The following is a 16470-nucleotide window of genomic DNA, read 5'->3' as shown; positions in this document are numbered from 1 at the left end:
TTCCTTGGAGTGACTGAAAACGATGTCAGAAAATTTCCATGTGTCCTAGCATGTAGAAGTATGCCTTGCCGTGCTGTGATGAAAATCAGAGGAGGCAGAACAGTTACTAACGGAGTCTTTTTGGAAACATCTTGGTTAAGTGAACTAAGGACAGCCCTAAAGGACGCCTTCTAAGACAGTAAGATACTGGATTCCAAACACTTAGTCGAAGTATTTTTATCAGATATCACCTTCGGTTAATGAGACAAGTTTGGGCATTCTGGCAACCTTCTATCACACTAGTTCTCCAATCCTCACTTTGAATTACCAAACAATGGAGCAGCCATATCATTCCCAGGTATATATTTTTATTTTCATATAAATAAGGTCATTACCATGGTTCTTATTCAAGACATAAGATGCTGGGTAATTTAGAAAATAATGTCTGTTTTTTATGTTGTATTTTCTACCTCTTGATGACTAGGGTATGTTTTTGTGATGCTCTGATGACATTACATTTTATAAATTGACTCTTTGGGGCGATTACTGTGCTTTATTGTTTTTATGATGCAGTGACCTTCCTTATGTTCTTGTTGGAGGCAACTTCCAAATAATTGTAAACAGATAAACACATGCCCCTCACTGTCATCATGCTTAGAATGTGTGGTGTGGGACTGCTCTATTTGAGATGCAAGAGTAGGAAGGACCACTAGATGGGAGCGGAGAGCTAAGAGTTTTCTGTATCTCCTGGCTGCCATCTAGGGGTCATTTGGACTTTTGCAGTCCCGATCTGATACCTCTCCTGTGTTGCATTGTTCTCACAACAGAAAGGAAATGGATTTAACTATAAAAGGAAGCAGCTGATTAGCAGGCTATTATGTTTCAACTGCAAAATAAGATGAGACTGTAAATGTATGTATGTGTCCATGCACGTGTGTGTGTGTGTGCAGTGTATAGGGTGTGCCTTGTTATGTGATTTTTTTTAAAGGTTTTTCTGCTATTTTGGGATTGAAATAGGATGCGTTCTAACTCTCATTTTGCAGTTCATTAAAAGTTGTTGAATACGGATGTAACTATTTCATGGTGAATTAGAAAGGTCCATCCATGTGGATTGCCAGGACTTTCTTCTTGGCTTATTAAATAAGACTTCAGAGCAGGAGGCTGCAACCAAGAAGCATACTGGGCCTATTACACTCCGCCAGAATTGATTCGCTTGTGACAGAGAAATATTAAAGAGAAGCCAGGACTGCAGGAAACAAAGTGATATTTCAAAAATAGGATTAATGGGAAAATTGTTTTCAAGAGGAAACCCATTCATAAACCATCTAGCCAACTCCATGTGGCTTCAGTTCTTGAAAATAGTTTTACGATGAAAAAGCCATCTCTGGGGATCTGCTAAATAGGACATTTGGCTTACAAACCCCCAAGTTAAATATTCTTAGGGAATGATACTAACCCTGGCCTACCCTATTTGGCGTATAAAAATCCAGATGATCATTTGATGACAACAGATGATTTAAAAAACCCAACAACCTCTAGGTCTTTACTGCCACCTCTAGTGGCCATCTGGATTTTTTTCCTGCCCAGACATAGGTCTACCTAAACTGTTGTGGAAAGATATTTTTAAAAACCTCAGCAAGCAAAGCTGTTATACAGCAGGTATGCTAAATGCAATCCTATATGTGCCCACTTAGAAGTAAAATGAATTACTGCCACATAACTGGATTACCATCTAGTAAACACAGTATTACTTTTCTCATGGGCACCTGGCAGATAAAAATCAGTGAAGACTAATAGTCTTTATTCTCATTGTAAAATATTAAGAGGGATGGAACAGAGGGAGAGAAATTCATATTACCTATACTTTAATACTTCTAGTAAATCTGGGGTGAATAGCATATTCAGTGCTAAGGAATATATCAGGAATTACTAGAACTCCTTGTTCTATTACAAAAAGTAACTAAGTGGTCCAGGGTGTTATTAGCCATGAAAGGAAAAGCATACAGCCCCAAAGTTTATCTATCCAATTTTCATCTAGGCCAATATCACAACCGTGCATCTGTATCTCTGGATTGCTCTACCATTTAAGGTGAAAACGCCTTGCTTCTGAAACATCTTCACATTGGATTGGCGAAGAGAACAAAGATATCTGGAAATTGTAGGAAGGAGAGAATTTTGCAGGCTCCAGATGGTCAGTTCCTGCTAGTTTAATGAAAATGAAGCTATACACGCTATTGATAATAACAAACCCTCAGTCTCAAGTATTGGTGGGAGAAATAGAGATTTATCTTGCCAAGAGTGAGAAAGTAGGGTAGGGCTTCACATTCAGCTTGGGACAGGTTTAGGACAAGGAAAACTTAGAAATATCAGGACCCATATATTTTATGGTAAGTTCATGTTGATATTGATTTAAAAGTTTAGTTTAGTTTAGTTTAGTTTAGTTTAGTTTAGTTTAGTTTAGTTTAGTTTAGTATTTAAAAGAAACCTCACAATTTTACATCAAGATCTTAAGGCAATGCCATCAAGGATCGTTGACACAAACTGGAATAAAAATGTATAGAGTTGTATAAATGTTGTTGTTTGTCTTTGGAATCATGTCGATGTTAAGCTATTTTGTTTAAAGGAGACTCTCTAGAGACAAGAGAGTCTCCTTTAAACAAAGAGAGTGTTCTTGAAGTATGAGATGGTTTTGAAAATGTTGGGGCACAATATGAACATTTTCCTAAATCCTTGACTTGCAGCTAAATATATATATGAAAGTGTTGTTGGAGTTTGAAAGAGAGAAAGTCCTTGCTCTGTACTTTTCAAGCCTAAAATTCAGCGGGTTGTTTCTGTTGCACATCTACTATAGGGTGGTGGTTCAAGGAGACATAGGTTGCAACAAGTGCCTCCAGGATGCTTTTGGAAGCACCGTGAAAACAACCCAAAATCAGATTATGTATATTTGAACCTAGACTGCTTCAGAAGAAAAAAAAACATTTCCATGTAAGACCTTTGGACCAGTTCAGAATAAGCACCGGACATGTCTGATCTCCTGTCTTTGAGCTGATCTGCACTTCCTGCTTGCCCAGCAGCGCAAGGACAGACCACCTACAGTTGTGAAGGGCAAGAGCAGATGATGTCATCCTCAGCCTGCCCTTACACTTGGGAGGGCAACCTCAACCAGCGTTTTCCCAGTTTGCATCAAAAGTAGTGCCCGCCCCCCCCTAACTAGTGCAACCAAGATCATCCTGCTCGCCTGTTGCACTGCATTCAGTCTTACACAGTTGTTCCAACTGGCTGGTATATGCTCTGGGAGAGGCCACAATCTCTGCTTTTGACAGCCATTTTGTTCTAGGCTTTGGGGCTGTCTGCCATGAAACTTTTCTTCCTAGTTCAGAAGTGGAGTGATGAAATGCCTTTTTTTTTTAATAGGTTCAGCAAAGGAATGGTGAAATGTGGGCCACTTTTTTTTTCGTTTGTCTTTAACTGGGTAAAATTTGACAAGTGTTTTGTGAAGTTTCCTCTTTAGCCTAAGTGACAGGAAGAACTATAAAATTGTGGTCTCCCCCCGCCCCACTTTCACCAGCCCTCAGAAGAGATGCCCCCAGAAGGGAAAGCAATGGGTGCCTACTTTCCCAGCTTGGATGGGAGGGGAGAAGGGAAGGGAAGGGAAATCCACCAGTTAGGACTGGACTGTGTTAATTGTGCTCCAGGCAGAACACCTGATCATCACTGTGGCTAAAATAGAGAAAGGGTCTGAAATCTAGACAAGAATTTCTAAAGCAACTTAATTTAGAGCTGATTTATGCATAGGGAGACAAACAGCTGAAGGCTGCTTTGTGGGAAAGCCCTTAGGCTGTTTTTGGAATTTTAGCTGATTTTTTTCTGGCACTGCCCCTTTATTTCAAAAATCAAATCACTCTACAAGAAGTCCAGATAACAATATCTGAATTTCTCCAGCCTTCATCTGTATCCTCAGAAAGCAAACTACAGTGGTACCTCTAGTTACGAACTTAATCCGTTCCATGACTCTGGTTGCAACTCGAGTTGGTCTCAAGTCGAGGTAAAGTTTCCCATAAGGTTCAATGTAAATACGGTTAGTCCGTTCCGCCCTCCGAATTTGGTCACACCACGAGGCAAATTTCCCCATAAGGTTCAATGTAAATACGGCTAATCCGCCCTCCGAATTTGGTCGCACCCCGAGGTAAATTTCCCCCATAAGGTTCAATGTAAATACGGCTAAACAGTTCTGAAACATATGCATTTTATTTTTAAACCTCAAAAACCTTCCAAACGCCACAAAAACCTTCCAAACGCCACAAAACACACCACAAGCCTCACCGAACATCTCCTTGCTACTGCGATCTCGCCCACAGGAAGCCGCGACCGCATGGCAGCAGGGAAAATGGCCGCGGATCTGGTTCATAAGTAGAGGCGGAGTTCGCAAGTAGAGGTAAATTTCTGGGGCCGGAGCTGGTCGTATCTTGAAAAATTCGTAAGGAGGGGCGTTCATAACTAGAGGTACCACTGTATTTAAAAAGGGAAAAGCCTATGGATTAGCAGCACTAGGCATTCTCTGCCTTGAAGCATGGTTTCCACTCTCTGTTTTTGTTACAGGGCCCTCTTTCTTTCAATGGATAACTTCTTGTCATTTCTGCTCAGCTGAAGCGTGGCCACGTACTGCCCTAATCTTTTGACGGTTTCTTCAAGGACTGCTACAAGTTAGCATCTCTATCCCAGACTTTTTCAGGTAGGAAGGCAAAATTCCACAAGCCCTGCAGATCACAACCGGAGACTCCTCTCTGTTCATCTTAATTTTTTTTTCTTAGAGTACCACCAGTAGAAATGTTTTTATTTCTTTCTCAAACTCTTGTTAGCCAAGAGCAATCTCTTGGCTTAGAGAAAAAGGCATTTTCCCTTACACTCCCTGCTAAATCCCCTAGGCCAGTCCTGTTAGCTCTCCTATTCACTTACTCATTTATATCCAGTAGTTGGATGCATACTCGTTACTATTCCATACCCATTGCAACTACACCATGAAACATGCTGTATACAGGTAGTCCTCATTTAGTGACCACCTTGTACAGTGACTGTTTGCAGTTGCAATGGTGATGAAAAAGTAAGTTTGCAACCAATCCTTGCATTTATGACCTTTGCAGGCCTGTAAAACAAAGGAAAGCTGAGGTAAGATCATAAGCATGGTTTCACTTAGTGACCGCTTCACTTAACGACCAAGTTGCCAGTCCCAATTGTGATTGCTAAACAAGAACTACCTGTACTTTCAACTTAGCAACTGCCAAGTGGAGATCTGCAATGGTTTCCAGTTTCCTTTCAAAACAGAATATCTGTTTATTTTACTTTTGGAATATAATTTGTTTTAGAGAATATTGGGCAAATGACAATATACTCATCCCTTCAGAACAACAATATTTAATATTCTCTCAAACCCATGAACATGGTTAGGGGGATGTTATATTTGAGAGAGATCAGATCTTCTCCTTTGCATTGCAGGTCCCCATTGAGGAAGAAGATAGAACATAAACAGTCCTCCAAGGAAATGAACACGAGCTGCCAGAACCACAGCAAAAGCTACTCTCTCTGAGCAGGCTGGATGAATAATGATAACAATGGAAGAGATCAAAACACATCACCCACCCTAAGCAAATCCAATCTAGAACTACACTATGAGGATGAAGAGAATGAAAGACAAGGGAAATATTCAGATACCAGCAGCCTCCTCTCTGATGACTCCATCTACCCAGTGTATGAATGCACTCCATTTGACAGTGATGACGACCTAGAGTTCACATTGTACTGGTGCTGTGTCAGGAACAATGCAAAGCTATTGCAGGATAAACTTGACAGGGGGGTGACCAGGGAGGAAGTCATGGAACTGGACATCAATGGACAGGTAATTGGACCCCCATCCTGACCCTGACACAGCACATGTGAGCTGGAGATGAAATGGCCCTATGGTGGTGTAGTTCAACTGGCATATTGTTAGAGCAAAGTTCAGCCTAGTAGAATTTCTATGGTCTAAGAAACAATCTCTAGCTTTACTGTTCTTAACATGGTAAATGACTTGAAGACCACCTGGAAGCTTCAATTGCTCCAGAATCAGTGGCCTAGGGATTGTTTGGCACTCACTGCCATGAACATACTACTCCCTTGCTCTGAGCCCTGCACATGCTTCTGATTAGCTTCCAAGAGCAATTCGAAGTGCTGGTGATTATCTATAAAGTAGATATGGCTTAGCATAGAAGTATCTTCTGGCCTTTTTCAACCAAAATTATTTATCCCAGGAGAAACTGCTGGTAGTCCCCCATTTCCACAAGGTACTTACCAAGGAGGCTCATAAGTACCGCTTTTGACTTTGGAAGAGTTTCCCCCTTGGCCTGGGGCTGGTTCCTACAATTTGGCCTTCTGGAAACTACTGAAAACAGAGCTGTCCCAGAGAGCCTACAATGATCCATGATACTTAGGATGGATGATTGTACTGGTCTTTGCATTTTATGATTTTATAATTATGTAATTTAATCTTTTTACCATCAGATATCTTTATTTCCAATGTTTTATTACAGTATATCACTGAGAGTTTGGGGATTGCAGCAGGTAATAACTTGAATCAAATAAATTAATCCAGTCATGCCACAGATTCAACATACCTTAATATGACTGCTTCATGAAGCAATTATCAACAAACTATTTGATGTTTGTGCCTGACTAGATCAAAGGGGGAGCCATGGCTGGATGGCATACAGACATATCCTTTTATCCAACCGAATGAATAGGACAGTCGCCTGAGGGAGATCATTGGCCAATGTTGCAATCACTTTCAAGTATAACCACCTGGAGTGGAAGTTATTCCTAGTATTACCACCACCACCAACCAATTCAGCCAAGAGCTAAAGTGAATACTTCTTGTAGGCTGCATCTGTGCTGCTATATTAAATATAGATTCTCTTCATAATTCTGGGTTATATGGTTGCAAATTCCAGATTTCATACAAGGGAGTGAAGAGATGCAACATTGTGATTTGGGCTCCTAGGAGATTAGGGTGCTTCCTCAGAGCCACCAGTCCCATCCATCATACCCCCTTGAGCACTGTAGGTTGCTGCACCCCAGTTTCTTCTAGGCACCCTGTTTTCCAATGTGGCCAGTGAGCGCTCCTTCCAGCTGATCAATATAATAGCACAAAAACTGGGGTAATAGTGCTCCACCCTCATTCTCCTTTCACAATGTTTCCACCTCAAAGAGGGGTAAACACACGCACACACACATGCACACACACACTCTACCCCTGAGAAATTCCAGGAGTGAGGTGCAGGTCAAAGCAGGAGTTACTGCCAAGGAAAACTATCCAGCCCTAGTGGAAATGTGGCAACTTTGTCTTTGCAGCATTTCTTCTCAAGCAGAGCTGAGCCTATAGCTATCCTGCCATCCTTCTCAAGTCTCACAATATCAAGGGAAGAGATCCAAGATCCTCTTATGGGCTGCTGTCTATTCCCATGACAGTATCATTACCTTCTGCTCTGCTCCTTCATTTTTTCAGGTGCCAGAATGCCTAATAGGTCCTTTCTGTTTTATAGACTCATGCATTTCCCAGGAATTGGACTTGAATGTCCATGGCCCATTTCCCAGTGGATTGCACTTTCCTGCTATAATTCAGGTCCCACTGCTTCCCTTTTGCCATGCCGACACAGCCCCTTCGCTCTCCCTTGCAAAATAATAACTCACAGAGATATTAATATAAAAAAGGTATTTTGCCTTCTGACTGTTCACTCTGAGAAGTGCTGATACCCTACCCACCAGGGTTTAGAAGGAGCCTCCTGAGTAGCTTATGGTTTTTGCAAGCCAGCCTATTGTCTTACGTGCCATAGGAGGCTCTAATGGGGGAAATACAGTAGACGACTTACAATACAAAAGTTGTGCATTCTACATGAGAGAATGTATGTCTAGTTCCTTGACAATGTCATCGCCATGTACTGATTGCCACTGTTTGCTTATAGTTAATCAGAGAGTCCTATCTCCAGTGTGCAGTCTCATGATGGATGGGGAGGAACAGAGGTACCAGGGATAGTGTTGGAAAGACAGCTTTTGCTACATGATGTCCAGTCTCTGCATGGTATTCATTTAGCTGCTGAGCCAGCTCAGAAGTATGACCATATTGCACTGGGGTTAGTCATGATGTGGCAGCCGTCAGCATACCCCGATCATAGAACTCAAAACCTGAAAGGATGGATGGGAAAAGCTCTCATGTGCTCAGGAAGTTGGATCTTAATGTCTTCCCTCTTGCTCTCCAGAATGGCCTCCTGGTGGCATGTTTCGAGGGCTTCATCGATATTGTCGTTCTTCTCAGTAAATGCGCCTACATAGATGTCAATCATCAGGATAATGATGGGAACACAGCACTTATGGTGGCAGCTCAGGCAGGTAGGAAAATACTATTTTTACACAACAGGCAAGATACCAGGGACATCAAGGAACATAAAAGATTCAAACTGGGCTGGATGTTTGATCAGAATTTAAAAAACAGCGAACTGAAGAATACCATTCCAAATTGTGCACAAATAATCTAAGGACTTTTCCCTTCCTGTCATTCCCTTGCTCTATCTGTCCAGAACTATATTTAATGAAGAAACACCACTGTTGGAATTTCCCTGCATGGAAAAAAATGCTTTGAATATATACTGGGTAGCAAGCCTGGGTTTGCTGTTTCTAGTTTGTGTGTTAACTGGCTCTGACTGGGGCAAAGAAGGGGGAGAAGAAGAGATTTATTTATTTGGGCCTTCCCTAATATTCTCCTCCAGTTTCACTGTAGAAAAGGGCAATGTGTGATATTTTAAAGTGATATGAGGGTCTTAGGACTTAGCATTAGGGACAGTGAGATATATTATGAGACAAAAGTCAAGAGGGATTCCTGAAAGGTGACCTGATTTTCAGCAAGACATGGCCATGCCTCCATGAGAACTAGGACCCAATTTGATCATCAGAGTGAGTCAAATGCATTCATTATATAGAACTTGGTCCATCTGAATTCAGGTCTCTTTTGGCATTCCAGTTGAAATGGGTATGATTACCTTGTACTTCCTTCCTGTCCCAGTTTATCTGTTTAGTATTTCCTCATTTGTTTATTCAGACTATAACTGATATGCAGTTTAACAACAAAATAAAGTCAAATTAAATCACTGAAGGTGAATTTTTAAAAAATGAAATGAACAGGGATCATAGCAAAGGGAAAAATTCTTCATTGTGACAATCCAAATAGATTTCCTCCTCTACAGTTGAGATCTGAGTGGAATATATCTATATAGAGAAATATTTAGATATGGATATAGATATAGGTATAGGTATAGGTATAGGTATAGATATATAGATATAGATGGATGTGGATATGGATATGGAGAGGCAGAGATATTAGTCTGCTTGTAGAAACCGCTACCTATGCACAGCACTGTTTGGCTAAAGCCTGTGTATTTTATCAAGATATTCCTCCTTTCCTTAATGACACCCTACAATAAGATTATATATTATTTTAAACTTTAAACATGTATATCACTTTCTAAAAAAGGAAAAAGCATGGAGATGTTTGATTTTGATTTCCTGCTATATTCAAGGTACAAAGCTTGGCATAAATCCTGTCTTTCTTCATCCACCATTTAGCAAAAATCTGCAAATGAATTAGTATGTAACCCTAACCCTAACTTCCCCCTTCCTATTTTATCTTCTCCAAAAGCATAGGTTAAGAGCTAATGGCTTATCTAAGGAACTTGGGTCTTTGGACCTTGTTTGTTATAGCCACAAAGGATCTCACCTTTAATGCATTGCTCAATCAGTTCATTTATACACACACTGATGACTTGTGCTTGTGGCAAGGTAGTAGGTATAAACTGACTGCAATCCAAAGATGGTGGGGGTCTGCACAAAATTAAAAATTAGCCCCCTGAGTGGAACTGTGAATTCTCCATGATCAGTGCTGCCTTTAGATTGTGATGAGTGCCTGTTTTGGGAGACATCAGCGCATTCCTAATGCTTTTCCCTTTCTCTCTCTGTTGCCACCAAGGACACATTACTATTTTGAACTATCTTCTGAATTATTATCCAGGACTACAAATTGAGAAGCAGGATTACAGGGGCCTGACTGCCCTCATGAAGGCTGCAATACAAGGGAAGAATGACTGCGTTGCTGCCTTGCTCATGGCAGGTATATTACCCCTCATTAACTGCAGCTGGCCTTCCAGATGTTGATTTTAATGTTAATGGACCAACTTTAGTTGCTGACATAATCAGGCATTGTGCAGAGAACCCACCAGTGATGGGAGACGTTGGGGACATCTCTTTGCTCAAGGGGAGAAGGTATACTGCCCAAACTGGAATGTGAATGAGAGATGTACTTTTCAAGGCTGGTTTGGAAAATGAAAAATTGCTTCCAGAGGAGCCTAGAAGATGCAAAAGGCACTTGTTTCATGCTGCTAGAAGTAAGGCTAGGAAGAAAAAGGAGGAGTCTCACTGCTTTTAGGCCACAGCAGAAAAGAGACTCTGCAGGGACTTCCAGGGCAATAGCCCATTTCATGATAGGACGAGCAGGGGAGGACAGCAGAAACACTTCCCTGACGCTCCTTCATTCCTCACCAGCACGAATGGAATGAAAGATAGTTCAAGAGCAGCCCCGATAGAGAAATGGAGAGAGAGGGAGCCTTGACTTAGAGCCTTTTGTCATTAGTAACCCCTAGAGCAACCCAACCCTCATAAAAAGATTTGCCAGCAGTGTTGAATTGCCTCTTTCCATGGGCCCCTTCCACTCACACACACATTCTAGACCAGTGTTTCTCAACCTTGGCAACTTTAAGATGTGTGGACTTCAACTCCCTGCTGGCTGGGGAATTCTGGGAGTTGAAGTCCACACATCTTAAAGTTGCCACGGTTGAGAAACACTGGTCTAGACATTCCAGGCTTGGACATTCCCATGACTTTAGTTCTTTTTGCAGGCTGAATCAGTCTTTTTCATCTGAAATTAGAGCAAAGCTAGACTGCTTCCTTTGCCCTCTTTTCTTTGCAGGGCTGGGGCTTGTGGGCGGTCTGTTTTTTTGTTGGCTTTGGTCTTGCTTTGTCATGCCTCCCAACCCTAGGTATAAATTAGGCTTTGCTCCACTTCTGTTGCAAGCTAACTAGGCTAGGAAAGGAAAACCGTCACCCCCACTCTAATCCTTTAATACATTTGTAGTCAGTTTCACAAACTGATCAGCAGCCTGTGCAGAACTCCTGCCTTATCCCTGGGGTCAAGCAAGCCATTATTCTGCACACAAAGATATTATACAGTAATATAATATTGGGGAAAATACCAGGATGCTCTCCCTCTACGATCACACCTAGCAGAGCCTTTTGAGCAGAAATGGAAGGAATGGTACCTTCCCATCAAAACAGTTGCTACTGCCATGACTCATATTTTTTGCAATGTTTTTGCATAAAACATATATTGAAAATAAGGGGGGGGCATGGGGCAATTTATTTTCTTCTTCTGTGTGTAGGGGGGCAAGGGGACGTTTGTTATTCTGGGAACCATGGCAGTTCAGCGTGCCTCTCATTTTTTGAATTTTTCTGTTGATCAGCTAGAGGGAGAACTGATTGGCTCATAGAATCCTTATCCATTCTTACATTTCAAGGCCAGCGGAAGTGAAGGTTAGCTTATGAGGGAATGGAGGTGGAAGCTGAGGGGAAAAAAAAATATGCTGTTTGGAAATGTAGCCAGCTTTGAGAAGGGAATGAGCCTCTGGATGATGGGGAATGTCTACCTCAGTTCTTATTTTGCATAAGGAAAGCCAGCCAACAGTCATCGGATCACCACAAGTTCACTACTTGGATCATGACCTCTTCCCCACAGCTCAGTAAAGTGTTTTCTACCCTCAGGGGGCCTATAGGAAACTAAACCAGTTTAGATGTTGCTGTCTCTATTGCTAGTCCCCCTTGCCTCTGTTCTGGCTAACAGCTGGATGACAGTGTCCTCATTTCCCATATGAGGGGATTCTTTGCACCTTCTCAGCTTCACCAGCCACCCAATCACAGGACTGCTGAGATTGGTGATGATTTTGATAGCTAGTAGATCTGCACATGTAGCCATCTGTTAGAAATTGCAAGCAAAGGGGCACGGGAGGTTGAAAGAGCTAAATCAATTCTCACTGTCTGCAGGAGCCAGAATGTGTTCACCTCAGCTGCTCAGAGATGGCAGAAAAGGGAGAGAGTTGGCTGAAAGGGGTGTTAGGCAGAAGGGCAGGGATGATGCAGTGCCGCAGCAAATTCCCCAGGTATTTCATTGCACAACTCCTCAAAAGTTCTCCCCAGTGGCAAGTCAGGCTATTCCCCCAGCACATTCTCCTGCTACACATGTCATGTGTACCTAGTGATGCTATATTGTGGGAAATAAAAACAGCAGCTAGGCCTAATTACTCTGGATTCAGTGGTCCAGGCAGGACAGGCATCAAGGGTGGATTCTACCAGTGGCCCAAAGATATCAGGTGTTGAGAAGTAGCTTGGCACGTTTTGGAAGGTCTCACTTACAGTAAATGAACAATTCAAGTTGGTTTTTCTCACCTTGCTAATTAACCTGTGAAACATACACAACAGTTCACAGTTCTCTTGACTGAAAAAAAAGTGCCTGGTTTTAATTTAATAAATAAATAAATAAAGCAAAACATTCATCCAAATCTAAGTTCAAAAAGAACCCCTCACCCAAATCAGCTTCTGATACATATTTTATTATACTTAATAATCTATATTAATCAAACTCCTGACTTCCAGAATCCTACCTCAGTCCAACTAATGATAGAAACCAGCAGAGTTCTGTCTTCCCTTTGATGTCACTCTACAGATGTCATTTTTTAAATTGCACCTTCTTCTATCTGCTTGCAGGCAGGAACCACCAGAGTCCTTCATCCTTTTTACTATTTTGTTTACATGTTTATATTTGGTGATTTCCACACGGTCACCTAATGGTAATCTTGGGGGAAACTATGCCTAATGTTCAATTCTACACATAACACTATATATTTTTTTCTTAAATCTAAATTTCAGGCAAGGGGTTCTTTTTAATCATTCCTTCTCCACCATAATCCTAGTGAAATCACACACTCTGTCACACACACTCACACGTGCACATATATCCCTGTAGACACTGCTTTCACCCTCAAGAGGAAAGGTAGGCAAGGGAAATACTACAATCCATGATTCTCCACTCAATGTGCAGCTCAGTTGTACAACTCAGATGTGCAAAAACCACATGCCTGGAGAAAAAAGAATTATATTAGCACAGGATGCAGAACAGAGTTTTCAGGGATGTAAAGGGGCCCTGCTTCTCCTCCCTGATCACATGAATCTTCGAATGGAATGGTGAAAACAGCTCTGGTCCAGTGAAGGCACTCCATGCCAAGACTTCAGGGGTAGCCATGTGGAAACATAAGCATGGGCTTGTGGGGAATGAAACACTGCTGGGCTTCTCATCATGTGTGCTTTCTCCTAGGAGCTGACCTCACAGCTGTAGACCCCGTGAAAGGAAAGACAGCACAGGAGTGGGCAGCCATGACTGGATGCTTTGAAACTATCATGCGGATCAGAATCCTTTTGCAACGCCCATGTGCCCAACAGTTCTCTAACAAGTACTTGCCAGAGTGGCCCTGTCTGCCTGAACTGGTGGCCCAAGCAATGGCTACAAAATCCAGAGCCAGGCGTCTGTCTGATCACATTTGCTCCATGTTTACAATCCGTTTTCCACATGATCCTGAGACAGATGGCGTGATGGATCACATGGTGCGCATGACAACTTCCTTGGCCAGCCCATTTGTGGCCACTGCTTGCCAAACTCTCTGTCCTGACAGCCCACCAGAAGTAGGCAAGCAGAGACGCTCAGTGCCAGAAATTCTCAACAAATATGCACCTGATCTTGATGCCAAATCAATGGCTAGCAGGTCATGCTGCAGCGACCAGTTCGGGACCCAAACCCTGGCACCCTATCAACCCCCTAGTACCACTGTGAAGTTTCTATCACTTCCTTTGCGATGCAACAGCATCTTCCCCAGAGGGATTCCAAAAATAAAGCTCACCAAGTCTTCTGCCCAGCTGACTCCCGAAGAGAACAAACCACCCGAGTCCAGAAGCCAGAACGCACTGCCATTGCCTAAGTGGCGATACAGGGAGCTCAGAGAAGAGAAGAAAAGGGCTGAGGAAGCAGTGGGGTCCAAGAGGAAGCCAGACTAGGCTAAAGGAAAAGATGAACAGTTGTAATGTTTGGGGATGCAAGAAGAAAATCATACTCCTAAGACAAAGTAAAAATCTGCCCCAGGATGATTCAGAAAATGTCATCACCCATATGGAATACTTTCTCAATTCTTGGTCAGGCTAAGGAACTACTTCTAGAGGAGATTGTCAGTATGGGTAATAGGACCCTAATGCTCAGGAAGAAAGTGTTCGTATCACAGAAGAAAGAGTGTAATTTATTGTCTCCCTTGCCTAGAATTTCCCAACTCCAATCTCATCAGTCCCCAAAGGAACCTTAACAATATGCCTGAGCATCTTTGCCTTCTGAGCTCTGATGGAAAATCTGGAGGAGAGAAGCAGATGGTAGAGGTTTAGGGCTTGAAAATGGGCAGGATTAGGAAGGAAGGAACACTGCTCTCTTTTCCATTTATACTTTAGATTCTTTCTTCCCAATATAGTTTTATTTAATATGCATAAGCCTATAACATGTGTTTTCTTCCCAAGAGAATACATTGTGACTTAAAATGTAAAGGGAGTATATGGTCCAACTGCTTTGTAAGTGGGTGAACAGGGCTAAACAAAGGACTTCAGCAGAATGCATGGAGTTAGGAATAAAAATGATGAAATCATTTGAAATTAAACTGGAGCAAGGGAAAAATGGAAGGAGTATTTCTGAGATTTGTATGGGAATTATAAGGATATGTTGAGGAATAGTTGTTTCCTCCAATGTTAAAATGAATGCTATAAATATGAGTGTTCAGGAAAAATAGTGAAAAGGATGTAATAAATGCTGCAATAATATTTTTAAAATGGCAAGGCTGCAGATGTAGATGGTGTAACCAGAGAAATGTTAAAATATGGATGTGGTTTGGTTATGGAGTGGTTCTGCAATTTGTTTATCCTGTGTATGAACACTACATCTGTGTCTGATGATTGGAATATTGCTCCCTTATACAAAGGGAGAGCTAGCAACATAATAAGCTTTTAATAAAGAAAAATCTACTGGAGGATCAGTTTGTTAATTCCTGGGAAGGTGTTTGGCAGAATGCTGACTGAAAAGGTATTAAAAAGGGCAATGAGTACACTTTGGAAAGTTCAGTGCAATTTAATGCTAGGCAGAAAGAATTCAGGCCAGACTTTTGCTCTTCAGCAGATCATTCAGGAATGTATGAATATGGGCGGGAAAATATGCAGTATTGTATGCTTGTTGGTTTAGAGGAAGTGTATAGGAAAAAGAATAGCCCTGAATTATGCAACTTTTCCCACAAAAAGAGAGTTGAAGGTTGGCTGCTGAATCTGATAAGGTAAGAGTTGTTTACGATGAAAGTAAAGAATGTGTGAGAATAAAGGAAATGCTTAGTGAATGGCTCGACACTGATCAGGGAGTGAGACAAGGATATGTAACCTCCTCTAGATTTTTTGATATATTTATGGATAAATGGTGACATTAGAAGTTTGTTGATTGAGGAAATGAATACACATGTAGTTTTGTATGCAGACAATGCTGCTAGATTGCATGATACAATGCAGAGTATGAATTAATGTATCAAAGACCAAGATAATTGTGTCTGACACAGACACTGAAGTGAACAACTGTGTGTTATACATAAATGACAATAAACAAGAACAAGTAAAAATGTGTTTGCCTTGTTGGAGGGTTTTCTAAAGATTAGAAAATGGATGGAGAAAAAATACAGAAATCCCACTTTGTTATATGCAAATAAGATTTGGGGTATGTTAGAAGAAACATAAAATTAAGTTGAATGTTGTGAGAACAAGGTATTTAAGAAATGTGTGGGGTAAAACAAGAATTAGGGTCAAGAATGAATGTGGCTTAAATACAAACATGAGTGACCAGTATGAACAAAGTACATTGGATTGAGCTGGTCATATGGGGAGAATGAATGAGTGATTCCAGAACAAATATATGAAGGAAGAGTGAATGGGATGAGAGGAAGACCAAGAAAATCATGATTGGGCGGAGATGTTGAGACTCTGACAAAGAGAGAGCTAAGTAAAACAAGAGGCAATATATGAAGAGTTACGGGAACATGAGAGAAGCAAGAGTGCTTTGAAAGTATGGAGAGGTACAGTGAAAGGCACAGATTAGATATTGCTAGATTTTTTTTCTTTCCAGTTATCTCCTGCCTCTAATTTCTTTTGCTTACTAATTCTTACTCTTTTTTCTGTACTTTGCATAATGTTGATTACCCAAAAGGCAATAATGTGAAGCAGATGGATAGATGGACAGGTGGATAAAGT

The 16470-nt window shown here is 41.4% G+C and overlaps 1 protein-coding gene across 3 annotated transcripts; it reads left to right on the top strand.

Annotated features, from left to right (window-relative positions):
* ANKRD33 (ankyrin repeat domain 33) lies at positions 1-15834 on the top strand. Of its 3 annotated transcripts, none has more exons than XM_088138166.1 (6): positions 1-337; positions 4579-4711; positions 5473-5872; positions 8265-8394; positions 10067-10165; positions 13475-15834. In XM_088138166.1, exons 3-6 carry the CDS (start codon positions 5573-5575, stop codon positions 14206-14208), a joined length of 1263 nt encoding a protein of 420 aa, XP_087994292.1. In that variant the 5' UTR covers positions 1-337; positions 4579-4711; positions 5473-5572; the 3' UTR covers positions 14209-15834. The 3 variants fall into 3 exon arrangements, with proteins under 3 accessions (XP_087994292.1, XP_087994291.1, XP_025026210.2); XM_088138165.1 differs by having other exon boundaries at positions 2-337; positions 10025-10165; XM_025170442.2 differs by lacking the exon at positions 4579-4711 and having other exon boundaries at positions 2-337; positions 10025-10165.
* Positions 15835-16470: the final 636 nt, after the last annotated feature.

The sequence above is a fragment of the Python bivittatus genome, unplaced genomic scaffold (assembly GCF_059951505.1).
Source record: "Python bivittatus isolate LINGU-HERP-01145 unplaced genomic scaffold, Pbiv_v1 ctg000220_np1212, whole genome shotgun sequence".
Taxonomy (NCBI): Eukaryota; Metazoa; Chordata; class Lepidosauria; order Squamata; family Pythonidae; genus Python; species Python bivittatus.
This window is presented reverse-complemented; position numbering and strand designations above follow the sequence as displayed.

What these genes read in the sequence shown, in the direction of transcription:
- ANKRD33 (XM_025170442.2), top strand. Translation starts at nt 5,573, where the DNA reads ATGAATAATGATAACAATGGAAGAGATCAAAACACATCACCCACCCTA. An exon ending in AACTGGACATCAATGGACAG is followed by an intron (nt 5,873 to 8,264) that starts GTAATTGGACCC and finishes CTTGCTCTCCAG; the next exon opens with AATGGCCTCCTGGTGGCATG. An exon ending in TGCTGCCTTGCTCATGGCAG is followed by an intron (nt 10,166 to 13,474) that starts GTATATTACCCC and finishes GCTTTCTCCTAG; the next exon opens with GAGCTGACCTCACAGCTGTA.